Here is a 22,516-nt window from a genome sequence, read left to right as displayed (position 1 = left end):
TTTCTCACGTTTAGGTATAAATTATTGCATTTGCTGCTGCTATTTGTCAGGCATTGTCCTATGTAATTTTACTTGGTATTACTCTGATAAGCCAGTTTTATCACTGATTTACTTTTCTTGTTTGCTGCATATTGCCTTATATTTGTTGCAATGTTGCATTTTCTTCACTAATTTAGATATACTGCTGCTTGCTTTGCCAGTTTGCATTTTTTGTCATTGTTGTTTGTGTTAATTGTTTTGTGCTGCTGCATTGCGTCATTCTCTAGTTCATATATCTGAGCTCAGTATATCTAAGCTAGTTTAAGAGGGGGTATGAAATATAAGGAAATGAGCTGTGATGAGTTGGGAAGAAATTCATTGAGAAGCTATAAGAAAAAGGTTTGGCCAAAGGGTATTCTATAATGAGGAACAATTATTTTGAAAAACGAAATGAATAGATAAGTAGGGTATAGTGACAACAGGTTTAGGTAGGATTTTTTTGGAAACAAATGATGAGGTAAGAAATATATGAGAGCATAAATACAGATAGCATGCATAGGTAGGATTTTTCTGGAAGCTGATGTTGAAATAAGAGAAGTTGGCAAGAATTAAATGAAGTGTTAGTTGGAAATGAAGTAATTTTGTTTGAAATAAAACAGCAATGAGCATAAAGTAGGTATAAAATGCTCACCACACGTACTGCAGGAACCAATGTTACACTTACACTTTGACACATTTACACTTGAAAACAGACCCTGTCCTTTCCTTTTGTGCTATTCTGCTATGTGTTTATGTGTACCCTTGTGTGTCTGTGTCCTTCCTGTCTCTGTGTGTTTACCTGATAAGATAAATTTGGTAGAATTTTTTTCTTCTAATACTACGCTGCATTCACTATGATGAGGAATACTGTTATCCTCAAATCTAATTTTGTTTTGTAAGATGTTCTTTACTTTGGGAAGATGTTCAGACATTATTTATTCTGTTACGTTTTCTTTTAATGCACATGTGTCAAGTTAATGTTTCAAAGGCTATTCTCATTTTTCATTTATTTACTTATGTCATAATTCCTGCATTACTCATGTATATGTTTATTTGTATTCTTTTTGTAAAGCCTGTATTATTACAAATGTTATTTGTATTATCATGTTCTTGGCTACGCCGTGCGGTTCTGGGCGCTACAGTCTGGAGCCGGGCGACCGCTACGGTCGCAGTTTCGAGTCCTGCCTCGGGCATGGATGTGTGTGATGTCCTTAGGTTAGTTAGGTTTAAATAGTTCTAAGTTCTAGGCGACTGATGACCTCAGAAGTTCAGTCGTATAGTGCTCAAAGCCATTTGAACCATTTTTTGTTCTTGGCTATAATGATGTTTTCTTTACATTTGTAATTATATTCTTATGCTTTAAAAATTGTAATTGTATAGACACCAGTTCTACAAGTTAAGTAAATAGTAGGTATTCATTTAACTGCACACATTTTGCCTGTTGGTCATAGTATATGTATGAAATCTGAAAGGTTATATGACTGTGTTAGTGCTTGCTTCTGTGCTGATAATTCAGCATTGCTGGTTCAAAGGATATTGCAACAACAAAAAATAGTGAGTGCACAAGTGGTGGTTTATGGACTTGCTATATTATCTGTAATACTCTTCAATTGAGATTGCGCACCCGCACAATCGCAACGGATGGCTGCTGGCGATCTCTTCAAGGAATACAGTGGGTCTGCACCTTTGGTGGCCCATTACTATAAAAATGTCTACAACGCATTCTGTTGGTCTGCTCTCTGGTGACCTACCCACCAATATTCTTCAAGACTTCGACTGACTCTGCTGTGGGTTTGCTCTTTTGTGGCCCGTTACCAGTCTTCATGTCAAGAGTCAGCACTGTGTTCACGTTGGGAGGACAACTTTACTTCCTCAAGACTGCATGGAGGTCCACTATTTGTGTGTGTATTTTCTTTTATTGCTCAAACATTGTGCATAAAACTGTCATAGATGACTCTTCTGATGAATGATTAGGACTACCTTTATGGGCTGTGAGGTGAATTTTTTGATTTATTGGCCATCAGTATATTACTAATTGTGTGCGTTTGATCTATTTGATATTTTTAATATGAAAAAAATTTCACAAAATAGCCTTGGCCACTTTCCAAACTATCTTCTAAAATTGTTTGAGAGGAGCAGGACGGCTATGTAAGTAGGCTGTTTATGTGTTTGTATTTTGGCAGTAATAACTCTGATAGCGCTGTGCACATTCTGTAAGAGACTCTGTGGCTGGTCTGACTAGCAGTTGGAAGTTGACGGTCAGCGGTGATGGAAGTTGGAGGTGACCAGCCAGCAGTGATGGAAGTCGGGAGTGAGTAGTCAGCAGTGAAGGAGGTAAGAGGCTAATAATTAACAGTGGTGGAGGTTTGCAGTATTAGCATGAGCGTATGGTCTGAATGTCTATCCATCACGGAGATTTATTACTGATGATTATATAATTTTTTTTAACTGGTTGTCACTTGATTAAGGTGAAATTTTGTAAATACATGTTTGCTCTGCAACAAAATCTTTCCTTTGCTAACTACATGCCTATTAGTTGTTAGAGCCTTCAGTAGTTAGAATCTTTTATTTAGCTGGCTGTATTTGCGCTTGCTGTATTGCGGTAGTTCGTGTAATAAAGATGTTTGTGAGGTAAGTGACTTATAAAACGTATAGGTTATTGTTAGGATTTTCTACTAATTCAGGGCCATTATTTTGTGTTGATTATTTGAAGTCAGGTTATCATTTTTTGAGCAGCGCCAGGATATTGTGGGTCAAAATTGAGATGATAAAGACTAGCAAGTGACACTTGCATTCAGTCTCAGTTACTGCAATTTAAGTAAAAAATATATATATTTTTAAAAAAAAATAAGTTTCAGGATGAACCATTTGGTCCAGTGCGACTGATCCATCGTTCAGCAATTAAAAATTTCCGCACTTCCAGATGCCAGTTTGGCGGTGCCCCATCCTGTTGCTAAATGAAGTCGTTCGAATCAGTCTCCAGCTGTGGGACAAGCAAGTTCTCAAGCATATAGAGATATGTGCTTCCTGCAACAGCGTTCTCTGCAATGAAAACTGGACCATAAACCTTTTCCCGTGAAACTGCACAAAACACATCAAATTCTGGGAAGTCAGTCTCATGTTGTACAACTTCTTGCGATTGTTCCGTACCCCGTAATATCACATTATGACGGTTCACCTTTCCATTTAAATGGAATGTTGCCTCGTAACTGAACACTAAGCGTGGAAGGAAATTTTCATCCTCCATCTTACCAAGAACGAAATTACGGAACTCCGCAGGTTGTTTTTTGTCACCTTCACGAAGAATTTGCAGTAGCTGAATTTTGTACGGTTTCATGTGTAAACGTCGACGCGACACATGCCAGACGGACATCGGGGGCACGTTGAGCTGACGAACTACACGGCGAACGGATTTCTGCCGTCTCATTTTGAAACTACGGCGGATGCGTTTGACATCTGTGTCAGATACAAGGGGACGGCCCGGCGATTTGCCTTTACACAAACAACCTGTTTCTCGGAATTTTTCATGCTATTGTCTAATGCTCTGTGCTGTAGGAGGATCCACACCATATCTAGTACGAAAGTCACGCTGAACAGTTATTACTGACACGCACTGCGCAAAACGTAGAACACAAAACGCTTTCTGTTCTCCCGACACCATTTTTACTAGAACTAAATTGGATGCGCACTTCTGCTACCTAGTGGAAGCCATGTAAAACTGGAGAGTTTGCTCTCCAACAGTATGTTGTTCACGCACATACCACAAATAAGTTAATAGCTATGATTTTTTTAAAAATCGGATGATTCTTTTTGATACACCCCGTATACGAACATTGTCAAAGTTTACAGATGCAGGTAGTATATATTTTATCATGAAAACATAAAAGTATTCAGAGATAAAAAATAAAATTCGTAAGTGATGTGAAACTTCCCGACGTGTCACGATAGTCGATATATTTGTGTCTTGAGAACTAACGTATTGTTATTTGAGATAATTCTAATTTATTGTTCAGTCTCAGTTTTAGTTGGATTACATGTTTCGATCACACAGAATCATCTTCAGACTTAAGTAGGTGCCTCAGCAACCCGTCTTGTCTTCTCAGAACCACATATCAGAGAGTGAGCGAAACATGTAATCTAATTAAAAAATTAATAAGTAATTATCTCAAATTTTTCGTCTTTATAACGATAAATGTCGTCGTTGATGAATTTGCGTTCCCTTGGACTTCGTAGAGATTCCCAGCGAGAAAGTTGTTAGGGAAATTATAAAATTAATTTTACTAACATTCGAGACATCATTATTATATTGTGTCATCCAGAATGAAATTTATTTACGAGAGAGACTGTGCGCGACAGAGCACAAGTACTTGTACGCCGACGAGAGGATTCTATTTCCGATAACTCGCCTTAGTAGAACCGATAATATTCCGTTCCTCTCGAAAACTAATTATTTTCAGCTGTTACAGGCCCTTCAACACTGCACCCACCACCAAAAAGTCGATGTACTCTATAGAAAACTCCATTATTCCTGTTAAATTAGGTCAAAATACGTATATTTCTTTGTACAGTTTTGTGTAACCCAAGTTTTATCTACTACAAAACTATTGTCTTTAAAACGTAGCAAGTGCATTGTACTTAGGCTTTCGTCCAGCACTACACTCTCTGAATCAAAAATGAAGTGAGCGGAGAAGACGAAAGATGAAGATTTCTGAGTCACGATTTTTTTTTTCGCTGATTTCTCTGTCCGTCGGATACTCTGTAGTAGTAACCATGTACAATTATAGGTCATAACTTCTTGTTACTATTTTCAAATTCAGCATCTACAAATTATGCAGTTGTTACTGCACTGTTATTAGGGCATACAGTCGATTCGAAAATACCACAAGCTTTTGCTGTCAATTTATGAACTTACGCAAAATTTATCTTCCTACTGACGAGTTCACTGTTGGCCAGATCAATAAAAAATTCCACTACTCTAAATACGACAATTTTAGTTTGTTTTCCAATGTCTTGTCGCTATTTCTACACACTGACCGGTGCAGCACTATAAGTAGGCCCTTGCTTCTACATTTCTCTCATTACAGAACACAAGTCAACTCACCGGCCACTGTGGCCGAGCGGTTCTAGGCGCTTCAGTCCGGAACCGCGCAGCTGCTACGGTCGCAGGTTCGAATCCTATCTCGGGCATGGATGTGTGTGATGTCCTTAGGTTAGTTAGGTTTAAGTAGTTCTAAGTGTAGGGAACTGATGACCTCAGATGTTAAGTCCCATAGTGCTCAGAGCCATTTTTTCACCTTTCTCCGGAAGACACAAACCGCAGGCGAGCAGACGATATTGCACGGGAATACCGAAGATACAGCTGGCGCTGACCTCCGTCTTTGCTGTAGTGTGTATGGGGCAACAATGATGTGAAGCGGACAAATCACAGCGCTTTGCGCCTGAAGACTTTACGTAACAGGAATGATCTTGATCTATTTAGTGGCCACTATAATACATATGTAATCCTGTTTTGTTAGCTTCCAAACCAATGTAACAAACTAAAAGGTAAAATAAAACACGAATTGTCTAGGGTTTGAACTCACCGGACATAATGTTAGTCACCCCTTTAACCCTTTGATTAACATTGGGGCGTATGTATCGTAAACTAGGTTATCAGAGAAACGCTGCATATTTTTTCAGTGTATCAGTTCCCCACTGGTAAAGGGAAGCCTGCTAATGGTTGCCAGAATTCTTATAATTATAGATTGCATCTGTAGATTGTGCTGTTGTCAAATTTCATTGTTAACCCTGGTCTCCATATTGTCACATTGAATTAGTTCTCACCTGCAGACAGGCAACCCAGTTAACCAGATTCGAAAAGCGGGCTGCCTTCGCGCTTTCCCTGACACAGCGTTTCAAGGGCTTGCACCCACGAATTGATGCTTGCCCCGTGACAAACAAAGCCCGTACTGATCACATGTAGTGTACGTTACAAACTTGGAGAGAAGCTGTGTCCATTGATGTGTCTGTTTTCAGTATGTCTTGGAGATTTTGCGCAGTCATCTTCTTAAACCCTAGAGGTACGTACGAATAAACCTGTAGCTGCTAACTCTCACCTCCGACCCTCCTTGAAAACGGAACGGTGGAAAACATTCCTTTCCTATTGCTACGTCTAATTAGAACAGCCGGCCGGTGTGGCCGAGCGGTTCTAGGCGATTCAGTCCGGATCCGCGCGCCTGCTACGGTCGCGGGTTCTAATCCTTCCTCGGGCATGCATGTGTGTGATGTCCTTAGGTTAGTTAGGTTTAAGTAGTTCTAAGTTCTAGGGGACTGATGACCGCAGATGTTAAGTCCCATAGTGTTCAGAGCCATAATTAGGACATGCATTAAAGCAACCATACATTAATGTTTTTGAAATAAAATTGGGAGTGAAACAGTTAAAAGATCATAACGGTCGCTTTGGAACGCTGTAATTTAGAAAGTACTAGGAGGTCATGTGACTGTACACCATGAGTGTTCAAATGGTTCAAATGACTCTGAGCACTATGGGACTTAACATCTGAGGTCAACAGTCCCCTAGAACTTAGAACTAGTTAAAGCTAACTAACCTAAGGACATCACACACATCAATGCCCGAGGCAGGATTCGAACCTGCGACCGTAGCAGTCGCACGGTTCCGGACTGAGGCGCCTAGAACCGCTCGGCCACAGCGGCCGACACCTTCAGTGTACATGATGGCATTGAAGTGGAGTGTATAGCTCATCTGGTTGTATGGAATCGCCGCAGTAAGGTGAGTCGACCTCGAGACATGACAGAATAGCAGAAAACATATGTCATGTTTGGAAGTGCTGTGAGCAAAACTGCTCCACCTTTTGGTGTACCAATATCGCCTGTGCAACGTATCTACAGAGAATGCTATATCGCTCGCAGCCCTGTAAAACTGTGTAAGAACAACTGTCGTGAAAAGATCCTAGCAGACAGAGACAGGAGGCGACTGTCACGACTTGCCAATGACAATCTCCTTCAAACCCGAAAGGAACTGTTGCTGTCAGTCAACGTAGTTGCATCTCAAGCAGCTTCCGAGCGACCGCTGGGAATAGAACTGCATGCAGTGATTTGGAGTCGGGTGCTTCGTAAAAGGCCATTGCTTACGGTGGCAGATAAGGCTGTACGTCTTCAATGAAACAACCTATAAACTGGAATTGTCGAGCAGACTGAGGATTCGAGGTCTTGACTCCTCAAATGTTGCCCTCGAAACTATTACATCTTCATGATGAGCCTCGTATGGTGCGCTATATCAGCCGAGCTTGATCCTACAAAACCTGTATCTCTAGTACTATTTGTGACAGGGGACGAAATGTAGCAATCGTCATTTCCTCAATTTGATAATTCTATCGCCGCGCGGGATTAGCCGAGCGGTCTCAGGCACTGCAGTCATGGACTGTGCAGCTGGTCCCGGTCGAGGTTCGAGTCCTCCCTCGGGCATGGGTGTGTTTGTTTGTCCTTAGGATAATTTAGGTTAAGTAGTGTGTAAGCCTAGGGACTGATGACTTTAGCAGTTAAGTCCCACAAGATTTCACACATATTCAAACATTTTTTTTTATAATTCTATCGAATCTGATAATCAGTGAGTGGCTTCAGATAGATATGGTATACCTGAAGAATCTTTTGGACTCTCTTCCTCACCGAACTGAGGCCGAAGTTCGAGTTGGAGTCAAACGTATTAGCATAAGGTCCCCGACGAGTAAGTAATTTTTTGTCCGATTTTGTGCTTACCATCACTTCCCTTCTCTAATCTTACACAGAATCGATGAAAAGAATCTTTTTTAATCGGTCAGTAAGTATGCACACCACCATTCGAGAGCCCATACAGAAATTTCCAAGTAACAGATTGTGCCTTGTTACTTCTTTGAACCTGGGCTACTTGTAGATCATCAAGTCTTCTCTCAAAAGTTTACATTGGATAAATGAAATTTTCACTTGCTCCAACAATGACTACAATCCTACTTAATTTTATGCTGTTATTTCTATACTGCCTCAATGATACACTAATTCGCTTGCGGAAGCTGCACGGAATGAGATAGGTAAATAAATCAGTCTTCAATAAAAGATAACTACCGGTCTCAAATATTGACAACGAATTCCTTCTGGAGCTTAGTATTGTATGGAAGTGGAAAATTCGGAAAGCTTAGTTTCGTTGCTTGCTCTATATCTTAATGACATGGAACGTGTTATTTTATACGTTATTTAACAAAAAAGAAAAAAGAAATAGGGAGCGTTTAATTTCTGCTAGGCTAGAAAAGTGTCGAAAATCAAATATACAAAGTATGAAACGCAGAGGTTTTGTCAGAGAAAGAGAGAAGTAAGAATTCTATGGAAAAGTATTACCATATTACCATAAGGGGATACAACTCAGTGAGTAATATTCTAAGCTACTGAATAATAGTTAACTTTGTTACAGGTAGCGCTACAATCGTGAAGCACGTGTATTAGATTGAAGCTAATTGGCTGATGAGTCAAAACATTATAACAATCTGCTTAACAGTGTTAGTTCGACTTTTGGGTCGCAGTTATAGGTGGTATGAATCGGACAAGTTCTTGGTAGGCTTTCAAAGAAATGCGCCACTAAGTATACACGCATAGATCACCTAATTCCCGTGAATTACGGGTCAGTGGTTTGTAGTCGCGAAGAGTTTTCTTTGCTCTACGTCTATGGTCACAAACTATTTGTTAACAGATTACCGGTTTCGGTCTATAATGACCATCATCAGATCTGCAGCAAAAAATGAGAGAAACATAACTACACTCGCAGATTGTCTACAGCTTAAAAACAATACGCAGACCATAATGAAAAGTACTACTGACAATATATGTATGTGTGCGCTTTAAGTATGAAGAGGCATACCTGTTTCATAAAAACGAAGTCCAAATGTACTGCAGCCATAGTGAAATCGTCAAATGTTAAATGCAGAATCAGCACAAGCATCGTCAGATATATATAAATAACATCGTATGCACGAGTCATGTTGTCAGTAGCACTACTGTTGAAAACAAGCTGCCGTACAGTAGCCACAAAATGTTTCTGTTGTGAGTTCACCAGATGTCGCTAATGTCGGCATACACTAGTTTTCAATAATTAATTGAACAGCGAAAATAAAGTGGGATACAATAGTTGAAGTCTGTAATGAGCTTATAACGTACAAAAGGCATTACAGTAATAAAAAGCAATAAAAAGAACACGACAAAAGTGAGCTTGTTAAAAAGAGGATGAGTTAAGAAATAGTAGTTGACATATGGATGTCAGAAATGTAGAATTAGGAGAATTCCAGTTAGATCATCAGCAAATTTCTAAAGAAATAATGTTAAAGTAGCCATCAAGAATGAATTTGGTTCTCATTACGACCTTCCCAAAATTTAGACTTAAACTTTTATCTTATAAAAACATTAAAACGTAACTGAAATTAATAAAATACGGCACAGATAGACGAGCCACAACAGAAAAAGGAATGAAGCAATTCCAAGATGAAATAACAATAACTAAACCTGTCAACTGGCAATAACTATCTAGGTAAATTGACACTGCAGCAAGCAAATCTCTGGGTTAGTCAAAAATAAAAGGAGATTGTGTTAGAATGACGAGAATGAAAAGCAGTAATAGCAAGGTCAATAATATGGAGAAAATTTAAAATAACAGAGTAAAGAATCAAGAGAATAACATGGAGACACGAAAGATCATTTGAAAAATGATAACTATTCGACATGCAAGAAAACGTCGCAAAAAAATCCAGTTTTTTCTAAGACATTCGTGAATATGTTAAAGCGCTACCAGGCTCTAAATATTAGCTTCAAGAAAGAAACGTGTGGACCTCGGTATAATAATACAGAAAATAATGAAATACTTGGAAAATGTGTTTTATAAATTGTTAAACAGCACAGAACCGAGTCACAAATTACAATTTTAAGATTTTGTAATAATGAAGAAAAACATGTCATTAACCAATGAAGAAACCAGAGAAGCCGCTGCAACTCTCAAAAAATAACAAAGCCAGTAGGGAAGTTCCAAAACAGCTGAAATTCGTAAATGATCACGGGTAATAATTGAAAAATGATCTTTGAAGAAATATGGAAAACAGACATGATGAAACGACGAAGAGAAGAGAGCACATCGTCCCTAGCTGGCCAAAATGCAAGAAGAGAAAATGGGCTTTTGTAGCTGAATGGTACAAGGAAGCGATCTGATTCTGCTACATCTCTGATAGCTGCTATTCTCTGTGTGGATACATTGCGTTTCCGAAGTGTCACACTCAGCCACCAACACATTTACCTCGAGATGCCGGCACGGTAGCTCAGCGTGTTCGGTCAGAGGGTTAGCTACCCTCTGTAATAAAAAAAACTGAGTGAACGGATCAACGAAGAACCTCAACGGGTGTCATCGGACGACCGCCCCTATCAAATTCAACGAACAATACACAGGGTGTTACCAAAAGGTACGGCCAAACTTTCAGGAAACATTCCTCACACACAAATAAAGAAAAGATGTTATGTGGACATGTGTCCGGAAACGCTTAATTTCCATGTTAGAGCTCATTTTAGTTTCGTCAGTATGTACTGTACTTCCTCGATTCACCGCCAGTTGTGGGCTGACGAGAATCCGCACGCAATTGTGCAATCACGTCATCAACACAGATTTTCTGTGAACGCTTGGGCAGGCATTGTTGGTGATGTCTTGATTGGGCCCCATGTTCTTCCACCTGTGGAGCACGTTATCATGATTTCATACGGGATACTCTACCTGTGCTGCTAGAACATGTGCCTTTACAAGTACGACACAACATGTGGTTCGTGCACGATGGGGCTCCTGCACATTTCAGTCGAAGTGTTCGTACGCTTCTCAACAACAGATTCGGTGACCGATGGATTGGTAGAGGCGGACCAATTTCATGGCCTCCACGCTCTCCTGACCTCAACCCTCTTGACTTTCATTTATGGGGGCATTTGGAAGCTCTTGTCTACGCAACCCCGGTACCAAATGTAGAGACTCTTCGTGCTCGTATTGTGGACGGCTGTGATACAATACGCCATTCTCCAGGGCTGCATCAGCGCATCAGGGATTCCATGCGACGGAGGGTGGATGCATGTATCCTCGCTAACGGAGGATACTTTGAACATTTCCTGTAACAAAGTGAAGTCACACTGGTACGTTCTGTTGCTGTGTGTTTCCATTCCATGATTAGTGTGATTTGAAGAGAAGTAATAAAATGTGCTCTAACATGGAAAGTAAGCGTCTCTGGACACATGTCCACCTAACATCTTTTCTTTATTTGTGTGTGAGGAATGTTTCCTGAAAGTTTGGCCGTACCTTTTTGTAACACCCTGTAGAACAAGATGAGAGCTACTAAAAAAAAAAAAAATGTCGCAACTTGCGACTTCACGATGGGCGACCCAGAGGCACTACTTACGGGTTTCCCTCGTCGGGGTCCTCCATGCGTGTCCAGGCGGAGAAGGCGGCCAGCGACTCCTCGATGCAGGGCGGGTAGCCGGCGGCGCACAGCGCGTGTTTGGCCACGCGGCCCAGCTTCGAGTCCGGCTCAGACTCGTACAGCGGGGTCACCAGGCGCCGCACGAACAGCTGCCCATGTCAACAAGGATTCCGTTACACCACGCGCTCCTCTCCATCTCTCTCTCTCTCTCTCTCTCTCTCCCTCCCGCTGTCTCTGTCTCCCTCTTTCTCTTTCTCTCTCTCTCCCTCTCTCTCTCTCTCTCTCACACACACACATGTACACACAGACACTTTCACTAGCAACGACTTCCGAGGTAGTTTTCTGGTGTAGTGTTATGCATCATAGAAATTATAAGAGTTTTCGAAAGCAAACCATGCCGTCATCAATATCTGACCAGCCTAGCTAAACACTCAAAACTCAGGGAAGCCCAATATAACAACGAATTGACTGGGTAAAATATTCTCAGTCTTCAAGCTACGTGCCTGCCGTTGTGGCCGTGCGGTTCTTGGCGCTACAGTCTGGAACCGCGCGACCGCTACAGTCGCAGGTTCGAATCCTGCCTCGGGCATGGCTGTTTGTGATGTCCTTAGGTTAGTTAGGTTTAAGTAGTTCTAAGTTCTAGGGGACTGATGACCTTAGAAGTTAAGTCCCATAGTGCTCAGAGCCATTTTTTCACGCCACGTCAGATCAATACGCTTCAGCTGTGACAGAGCGTCCTGAGATCCGTTACCCATACAATTTATAATAGTTTTTTACCGCCTGGATTACAAATGATTTTTTTTGTTTATTATTTTCGGCTTCAGTTCTCATCGAAAACCATCATCAGATGTGGAACAGAAGTAGTACTGTAAGCATGCAGAAAACTTTGAGTCGCAGATGTTCCACAAAGCAGAATATACACTAAAACATCCGTCCTGCAGTCCTTGCAATATTCGTTGAGCTTATATTCCTTGTGGACCCTGCATCATGATTAGTTAAACAAAAGTTCTTACAAATGAGCGAGTTGGCACACAGGTCAGTACACTGGACTCGCATTCGGGAGGACGGTACAAATACCAGTCTGGTCATCCACATTTAAGTTTTCAGTGATTTCCCTAAATCACTCCAGGCAAATGTTGGCTTGGTTCTTTTGCACGGGCACAGTCGATTTTCTTCCCCATCCTTGACTTGTGCTCCGTCTCTAGTAACCCCTATGTCGACGGGACGATAAACCCTAATCTAACTTCCTTCCTCCTTAAAGTACTTGCATTTATGATCAGCAGACGATAAGAAAATTACGAGATTGTCTATGGGTTTATAGTACCCTCAATTTCTCTTATATCCTTGCATTAAACTGAACCTTAATATTAGGAAGGAAAGAAACATCGTTCTATTATTTTATACATTAAATACGGGTACATCACATTAATTTTTGTTATCTTATCCAGTAGTTACAAAATTATACTTTGCAATAAGTGATAATGCCCCAAAGTGCATTAAAATACGTTGTACAAACTCTAGAGATTGATTGATGAAAGGATTCGAAACAAAAATCGTCTGATGAACTTATGTCCGGAAATGCATGGTTTCCATGTTAGAGAGCATTTATTCAATCATAAATTGTTACACAGACTGAAAACTAATATTCGTTGTCCCATGCAATTACAGTTGTATAGTATGTGCTGAAAATGGTTTCCATGTGCCTCAATGCGTGCGTGTACGCGCCGTAGCATGTTCTGCCTCACACGATCGCATCGGCCACGCTGCGTCCGAACAGAGTCAAAGCCAGCATGAATACGTTCCTCCAGTGTCTCCACATCTGGAATCGGCTCTGCATACACGATACTTTTGAGATGCCTCTTAACCAGAAAACATACGGGCTGAGGTCTGGTGAACGAGCAGGCCGTGCAACTGGCCCCCTCGTCCGATCCGTCTATCAGCGAAGGCACGATTGAGGTGCGTCCGGACGGTTAACGGCGAAGAGGGCTGGAGCACCACTGGCACTTCTTCCAGCGGTGGAGGCAAAGTCACCCGCAAGAAATGCCGGTAGTTTCAGCCTGTTAGGCGACGTATCCTCTCATCAAAAATACGGTCCCCATTTAGCCCGACCTAGCCTAGCTTTTAAAAACGGACACAGCAATATAAATTAAATGTGAAGATGTTTCATTAATTTTTCTTATTTAACGTCTCCGTACCTTAAGGGGCTCCGGAACGCCCTATACTTGCAATGTTAAAATAACGCTTATAAATTACATCTTTCCTCACAAAGTATTTGAGGTAGGAAGTTGAACTTTTTACTGATTATTTATTGGAAATGGGCTACAACTTAACACAGGGATTTTACAAAATTTTAGTTCAGTTATTAAAGATGGTTTTTTTTTCAATTTTAATGAGAATTCACAACATTTTTTGCAATTTTTTTATTTATATATTCAAAAATATACAGTTTTTTTTGGAAAAAGGCTGTGTTAAATTATGCAGAAGGTACTGTGTAACATTTATTAAAAGTTTGAAACAAATATGTTTGGAAGATCCTTAGAAAACATGTAATTAGTATGAGAAAATAAAAGTTTTGGGAATCGAGCGACAAAGATTGGATTAACTTTTTAGTGCATTCCAGGTCCATAGGATGGATTATCTTCATCCTCTGCAAAATCCTCCTCCAGCTTCCTCTTGTTCCTCCTCCTATTTACTCTTGCTTGTATTTCTAGACTCTTTACAGCCCTGTCTGCAGTCCGAAGGCGTTCCTTGTCTAAAGCAAGCATCGCTCGTACCATGTTAGAACCTATCTTCATTCCCATATTTCTAAATACCTTTGGCTTTCCAACATTTCTCCTTTTCTTAAAAGCCTTCAGAGGATTTCTAATAATTTTACTTTTACTCATTATTATACTTCAACAAAACAGACTCAAGAAACAGAATTAATTACGAATATTTTCGAGATAACGACAGAGTAAATAAACATGAAACAATCGACAATCACACCAGCGATATATATTGAACCATCACAGGTTAGCCACAACACATACTTTATCTCACATCACTAAAATGTACCTGATGAACACGGACGTTAATAATAACACCATTTGACAGCAGTTTAACAGCGCCACAGTGGGTCACGCCCATGTAGAACACATTTCAAAAAAAAATTAAAAATAGTTGTAGACTTCGGAATTGAATAAATTATATACCTATTAAAAGGTAATAGTCTGCAGATTCAGAAAACGCAAAAAAGTAAATATTGAACTTTTCATGATTTTGAGCCTTTCCGGAGCCCCTTAACACTCTTTGCAACGTAAGGTTGAACTTAATCTCAGCAACCCTTAGACTCTCGGACTACAGCCAAGCCGGCCGAAGTGGCCGTGCGGTTAAAGGCGCTGAAGTCTGGAGCCGCAAGACCGCTACGGTCGCAGGTTCGAATCCTGCCTGGGGCATGGATGTTTGTGATGTCTGTAGGTTAGTTAGGTTTAACTAGTTCTAAGTTCTATGGGACTAATGACCTCAGAAGTTGAGTCCCATAGTGCTCAGAGCCATTTGAACCATTTGAACTACAGCCAAAATAACATTTCCTCTAGGCTTCTACAAAACAAAAGGCCTTCTTGCCATCTGTAATTAATAGCGAGTTCCCTTCAGCATTTTAGCCCGCATCTCGTGGTCGTGCGGTAGCGTTCTCGCTTCCCACGCCCGGGTTCCCGGGTTCGATTCCCGGCGGGGTCAGGGATTTTCTCTGCCTCGTGATGGCTGGGTGTTGTGTGCTGTCCTTAGGTTAGTTAGGTTTAAGGAGTTCTAAGTTCTAGGGGAATTATGACCACGGCAGTTGAGTCCCATAGTGCTCAGAGCCATTTTTAGCCTTCTGCATTTTACCCTTTATGCACTTTAGCGTTTATACAGTCCCATCCCCCCCCCCCCCCCCCGCATCCTCTCTTTTTAGCTACTTCACAAAGTACACAAATTCAACGATCCTGGCTGCCCCATACTAGCTGACAAATGCAACCATTGTCTGTCTCCACCTTCCGTTGCTTTAGGTGGGACTCCAAATCACTTACTTCGTGCTGATTCTATCGCAACCCCCTCCCCTTTCCCCGTGATGCTCCTACTCTCACAGTTTTTGCCTTCTTACTCCTTTAACTGGTTATCTCACTAATCGCGCAGAACCGAGCACACGCTGCTCACTCGGCTCTTGTGCCGCCTCGCTTCACTGCTAGGTCCTTCGAGGTGGGTGTCTGATAAAGATGTCGTCTGGAAATCACACATCCGTTTACAAAAGGAAAGCAACTCTTTGCAGCTATAAACAACCCTTATCTGCCTGATGTTTACACATAGCCTCAGAGTTCCTGGAATCGCTGCGGTTCCACCACCACTCCAGGTATCGCACGGGCTTCGCAGCAAACATTACAGTGGATGGGTTTGCTTTGCTGTATTCGGCGATACCAGAGACCTTCCACCTGAGCACGTAGGTCAATCTGCTTCCTGGTTCCATTATGTAGCCACACAACACACACTTCTTTCACGGGGACCATTCGCCAGAAAAGTGTTAGTGCCCCTGGGACCGAGTTGCGACCGCAATCCGTAATACACCAAAGCAAAACTTAAGGACGCAAGTAAGATTCTCAAGATGTATCACTGTCAAGTAACATAGTTGGATGAAACTTGGACCATAGTTAGAAGGAACTGCTACAGTGAAGTGCAGTGCAGTTCAGAAGGTAACTGAAAAAAATGTGCAATGAGACGAACAGAACTGACACTTTCATTCGGAGAGAATGATCACATGAAGTCACAGCGATACATGATGGCCTCCTGTATATCACAAAATGCGGGACATGCTTCTTAATAGAGTTTGTGATCACCACGGACGGCAATGTCTGCTCTGAAATGCGGTCTCGCGCTGGCCGCAAGGGCGCTAAGGAGTTCTTGCGGTATGGCGTTCCATTCCTCAGACCAGACTAGGAAAACCAAAACAGGTCGAATAGGGGATAAATAGGTGTGGTCGCAAATTTTTGTTCGGTGGTAGGAGGAAGACATTTCTGAGAATGTACGTCTGGAGTACAGAATTGTATGGCAGTGAGACATGGACTGTCGGAAAACCAGAACAGAAGAGAATCGAAGTATTTGAGGTGTGGTGCTACAGACGAATGTTGAAAATTAGGTGGACTGATAAGAATAAGGAATGAAGAGGTTCTGCACAGAATCGGAGAGGAAAGGAGTAAGTGGAAGATAATGAGAAGGAGAAGGGACAGGATGATAGGACATCTGTTAAGACATCAGGGAATGACTTCCATGTCACCAGAGGGCGCTGTAGAGGGCAAAAACTATAAAGGAAGACAGAGATTGGAATACATCCAAAAAATAATTGAGGACGTAGGTTGCAAGCGCTACTCTGATATGAAGAGGTTGGCACAGGGCAGGAATTCGTGGCGGGCTGCATCAAATCAGTCAGAAGACCGATGACTAAAAAACAAAATAAAGGAAGAAAATCCATTAACAATATACTGAAAATTCTGGCCTGTGCTGTATGAGTGTAGGGGTGGGGAAGGGCATTTAAAGGTCATATTTTTATATTGTTCTTGAATAACTCGAAAACTGGCGCTTCTAGTGAAAGTGTTTAACAAAACGAAACGAAATCACATTAAATTTTACACAAACAAATCCTACACATTTCTTTCTCTAGGGCTAATAGTTTCACGTGTTACACTATTTAATAATCTACGGCTTTATAACAGCACCTTTTTTGCTGGAATTTTATGTTAGTTTTGTACTGGGAAATATTTTCTGTACAAACGGCCTGTTACAGTTACTAAAAAAACGTAAAAAAGCTACCTTCAAACACCCCCACCCCAGCCCCACGCTCACGCCCCATCAGTCAGGATTTTTAGTATGTTGTTCATGGAACTCCCTGGTACCACTGTACAAAAAATTAGGGACTGCAGGAATTTTCCTCCTAATTTTATTTCGTTGACTGGACTAGCTGCACCAACTGCTGGATGATCGTCGGTGCATGCTGGTGCGTTGAAATACGCCTCCACAGCGCAAAAAATGGTTCAAATAGCTCTAAGCACTATAGGACTTAACATCTGAGGTCATCAGTCCCCTAGACTTAGAACTACTGAAACCTAACTAACCTAAGGACATCACACACGTCCATTCTCGAGGCAGTATTCGAACCTGTGACCGTAGCAGCAGCGCGGTTCCGAACTGAATCGCCTAGAACCGCTCGGTCACAAAGGCCGGCTCCCCAACGCATCTCTCACATGCGCCATAGGATTTAAGTCGAAGGAGCGACCAGGGCAGCATATTCGCCGAATATCCTGTCGTTCCAAGAGCTCCCTCAATTGCGGTATTCGATACTGTCGCTCATTGCCATCCGTAAAAATGAAGTCATGGAGAAATTCAACCCTGAAAAGTTACACATGAGGAAGGAGTGCAGGGTCAAAATAATGTCGACGGATGAATGTACCGTGTTCAAAGATCTGGAGGTCAAAACGTCTACGGAAGATTATAATTCCCCACACCATAACACCTGGACCGCCAAAACGATCATATTCGAAAATTAACAGGTGTATTACGTGTTCGCACCTATCGCCATATGGTGGTACGTCCAGACTCATTACTCAGACTGAACCTGCTCTCATCAGAGAAAAGGACGCGCCCTCACTCCCCACGCACTTGGCACCATCGCAACAGTGCCGCTGACTTGCTGCTGTCAACATAACATACTGGTCGTCCTGCAAAGAGACTAGTCGTCGTGCCACTGTGCAGCGTGAGTTTGCGTGAATTGCAGTCCTGCCATAGTGGCTGCAATTGCACCCACTGTCTGACGTAGATCCCTTCTTGACTGTTGCACGGTGTAGCGATCGTCTGGTGCTGTAGCTGACTGCGGCCGACCAGCTCCTCTCCTTCAGGTAGCTGTGCGTGGGTTTCAGGACGCTTCCCATCCACGTGAAACAATGCTATGACCAGTACCAAAGTCCTGGGCTGCATTCGTTACACTTCGTCTTTCTCCCAGTTTTCCCGTGTGGAGTCGTCTGTTGTCTCCAGGACATGTTGTACTGGAGAACATCACCGCAGTGCTACGTAACTACTTGCTGACTGACTTTTCCAGTGCCTTCATTTGCCCCGTGTTGCGGCGCCAGCCCCTTTTGGGGCTGTAGTCGCAATAACCTGGCGCCATGTAACGTCCAGCTCTCTATGCGCGAGTGGATGACCTTTGGCAATATGCTCCCGGACTTTCATTCATTTCCACCGAGTTCTTTATAATTTATGTTACTTTATTTAAACTGTCCAGTCACATTAACGGGACTACCACCCGTACAGAAGGCTTGTGGCACCACCAGCAGCGGAAGTTATATAAAGCGTGTTGGGGGGACGCGGAAAACACTGCAGTCGTTATCGTAATGCGCAAACGGTGTGATTTATTCGAGGTCCAGATGGGCATGATCATTGGAAGTTAAGTTTGTAAGCTGCTAATGTGCCGCCGTGGTTGCCAATATGTCTTCAACTGTGAGAGCTAGCCTTATCTTATCGATTGTGCCATCCTGTGCCCAGTTATATAAATAACCATACAAATAGCGAGGGGCGTTACTTGCCAGCTGTCCGTGCTAGGATAGAGAGTGTTTTTTGTCTTTGTTTCTTCTGATATTTGATCTCTAGTTTCTAAGAGGTAAGCCATTTCCTGTTACGTTAAAACACAAGTTTTTGTTGACCTGTCTTTGTACATTAACACTCACGATTATATAAGTATTACTTCTCTGCCGGCCGCTGTGGCCGAGAGGTTCTAGGCGCTTCACTACGGAACCGCGCTGTTGCCACGGTTGCAGGTTCGAATCCTGCCTCGGGCATGGATGTGTGTGATGGTTCAAATGGCTCTGAGCACTATGGGACTTAACTTCTGAGATCATCAGTCCCCTAGAACCTAGAACTACTTAAACCTAACTAACCTAAGGACATCACACACATCCATGCCCGAGGCAGGATTCGAACCTGCGATCGTAGCGGTCGCGCAGTTCAAGACTGTAGCGCCTAGAACCGCTCGGCCACTCCGGCCGGCGATGTGTGTGATGTCCTTAGGTTAGTTAGGTTTAAGTAGTTCTGAGTCTATGTGACTGATGATCTCAGATGTTAAGTCCCATAGTGCCTAGAGCCATTTGAGCCATGAGCCATTTTTATTACTTCTCTGAAGCGAAGTGCGAGTGTGGAACGATAGTTTTATATACGTAATCCATGCTTGATGGGGTAATTTGACTCACGGAGGCCGAGTGCGTCATTGTACCCCACTAAAGAAAATAGGAAGCTAAATGAGATACGTTAATGTATATTTAATGAAAGTGAATATTTCATAGTGAATCATTTCTATAAGATCGGGTTCCTTTGTTCATATGCTAAGGACGTACACCTGTGAAGCGGAGAGCGCTTCTTGTAGGGCGGGTGGATTAAGAAATGCCACCAGTGCTGTTCGAATGTTCTGTGCGTCGTGTGTGGTGAATTCGACAAAGACGGCGAGCGATGGTACTCATGCATTTCTTGTGCTTTGGTGTTATTCTGAATGCAGTGGGTGGGGTAGTCCTGAAAACTATAACTGTGACTCCTGCGTGAAGAAGCCTTAGTTGTATCACAGATATGCAAAAGATAGTTACCGGATACGCTTACACTCGAGTCTTCTTTTGATTTTTGTCGCTATTTTACTGTTTATTTATCTAATCCATAGTTACTAAAGCTGACTTTTTCCGAGGGCCAGTGTTGCCGAACGGTTCTAGGCGCTTCAGTCTGGAACCGTGCGAGCGCTACGGTCGCAGGTTCGAATCCTGCCTCGGACATGGATGTGGTAGTTGTGGTGGTTAGTGTTTAACTTCTCGTCGACAACGAGGTCATTAGAGACGGAGCGCAAGCTCGGATTAGGGAAGGATTGGGAAGGAAATCGGCCGTGCCCTTTCAAAGGAACCATCCCGGCATTTGCCTGAAACGATTTAGGGAAATCACGGAAAACCTAAATCAGGATGGCTGGAGTCGGGATGGAACCGTCATCCTCCCGAATGCGAGTCCAGTGTGCTAACCACTGCGCCACCTCGCTCGGTACATGGATGTGTGTGATGTCCTTAGGTTAGTTAGGTTTAAGCAGTTCTAAGTTCTAGGGGACTGATGACCTCAGATGTTAAGTCCCATAGTGCTCAGAGCCATTTGAACCTTTTTTTGTTTACTTTTTCGCTATTATATTTTATAAACTACGTTGTTCAGTGTTTAGTTTAATAAACATAATACTCGGTACATATACTTTGTATTATAAGATGTATGGAATTAAATATCTTATACCACTCGTTGCGCCAATTTACCCCACTTACTACGTCATTTTAACCGGTACGTGGGGTAAAACGACGCAATGCAATGATGTCACAATTATTACATTTTTCTGAAATGTGTAGCTGCACATTTAATGTTTAAAGATATGTTACAGTAAACACATGTGGCTAATGCTACACGAAAAGTGGAGCCTCTAGGTCTGAGTGGTCAGCGCGACAGACTGTCAATCCTAAGGGCCCGGGTTCGATTCCCGGCTGGGTCGGAGATTTTCTCCGCTCAGGGACTGGCTGTTGTATTGTTTTAATCATCATCATTTCATCCCCATCGCCGCGCAAGTCGCCGAAGTGGCGTCAAATCGAAAGACTTGAACCAGGCGACCGGTCTACCCGACAGGAGTCCCTCGTCGCACGCCATTATTATTATTATAGCCAAAATGCCTTAGATTGGCCAAATTCCCACGCTTTCCCCTCCCATTCATGGCAAAAACAGGCGCCGAAAGAGTTCAGTGAACGTTGCGGCATGTGGGCCTCTGCAGTAGACATGCTGACTGCTGTTCATCGGCGACGAAGGCTGGAATTTGCATGCCAATATCTGAACTGGACGTGCCGGTAGGCTTTTCAGATGAATTATGTTTTATGGTTCAAAATGGTTCAAATGGCTCTGAGCACTACTGGACTTAATTCTGAGGTCATCAGTCCCCTAGAACTCAGAAGTACGTAAACCTAACTAACCTAAGGACATCACACACATCCATGCCCGAGGTAGGATTCGAACCTGCGACCGTAGCGGTCACGCGGTTCCAGACTGTAGCGTCTATAACCTCTCGGCCACTACGGCCGGCATGTTTTATGGTCCATCGCATAGGAGGCATTTGGCGTGTAAGGAATGATATGTGTGAAAGCAAACATCTTGCAACAATCGACGGAAGCGTCCAGGCGGGAGGGCATTCCCTGTGCGATCTCATCATTCTGGAAGGTACAATGGATCAATATAAGTACGAACCTATCCTTGGGGACCATGTTCACCCGTACATCCAGTTTGTTCTTCCTCGACAAGACGGCATCTACCAACAGGACAATGCAACGTGTCATACAGCTCGCAGTGTACCAGGATAAATTTACTGTACTGATTTCCATGAGCGTTGTTGTACTTCCTTCGTTGATCGATCAACTGAAATCTTTCTTCTGTTACCCCTGGTTTCTTCGCAGTCACCTTCTTGGCACCTATGTTTTCTTTTCAACTTCTGTGATTGCCCCTCTTACAGATGTCCATTCTTCTACAACTGAACTGCCTACTAAGCTATTCCTTATCGCGGTATCTATAGCCCCAGATTTAAGTCCAAACGAGAATCCGTGGGACTACGTCCATCGGGTTACTCACGTCTTGGATCCTCAACTGAGAAGCAGCTGCACATGGTACTGGGGTCGAAATGGCACCACATCCCTGTCAGTACCGCTCCACATCGCTGTCGGTACGTTCCAGAATCTCAATACCTCTCTTCCTACACGTCTCGCGTTTCAAAAGGTGGTTAAATGGCTCTAAGTTCAAAATGGCTCTAAGCACTATGGGACTTAACATCTGAGGTCATCAGTCCACTGGACTTAGAACTACTTAAACCTAACTAACCTAAGGACATCACACACATCCACGCCCGAGGCAGGATTCGAACCTGCGACCGTAGCAGCAGCGCGGTTCCGGACTGAAGCGCCCAGAACCGCTCGGCCACAGCGGCCGGCAAAAGGTGGTTA

At 42.6% G+C, this 22,516-nt stretch overlaps 1 protein-coding gene across 1 annotated transcript in view; it reads right to left on the bottom strand.

The window, feature by feature from the left end:
* Nucleotides 1-22,516, bottom strand: part of LOC126251848 (aminopeptidase N-like) — a 255,465-nt gene that overhangs the window by 62,180 nt on the left and 170,769 nt on the right. Inside the window, exon 13 of the mRNA XM_049952527.1 lies at nucleotides 11,457-11,626. Coding sequence (XP_049808484.1) covers nucleotides 11,457-11,626 — 170 coding nt within the window. The remainder of the gene's footprint in view (nucleotides 1-11,456; nucleotides 11,627-22,516) is intronic.

The sequence above is a fragment of the Schistocerca nitens genome, chromosome 1 (assembly GCF_023898315.1).
Source record: "Schistocerca nitens isolate TAMUIC-IGC-003100 chromosome 1, iqSchNite1.1, whole genome shotgun sequence".
NCBI lineage: Eukaryota > Metazoa > Arthropoda > Insecta > Orthoptera > Acrididae > Schistocerca > Schistocerca nitens.
The sequence above is the reverse complement of the archived record's forward strand: the minus strand, read 5'-3'. Positions and strand labels throughout refer to the sequence as shown.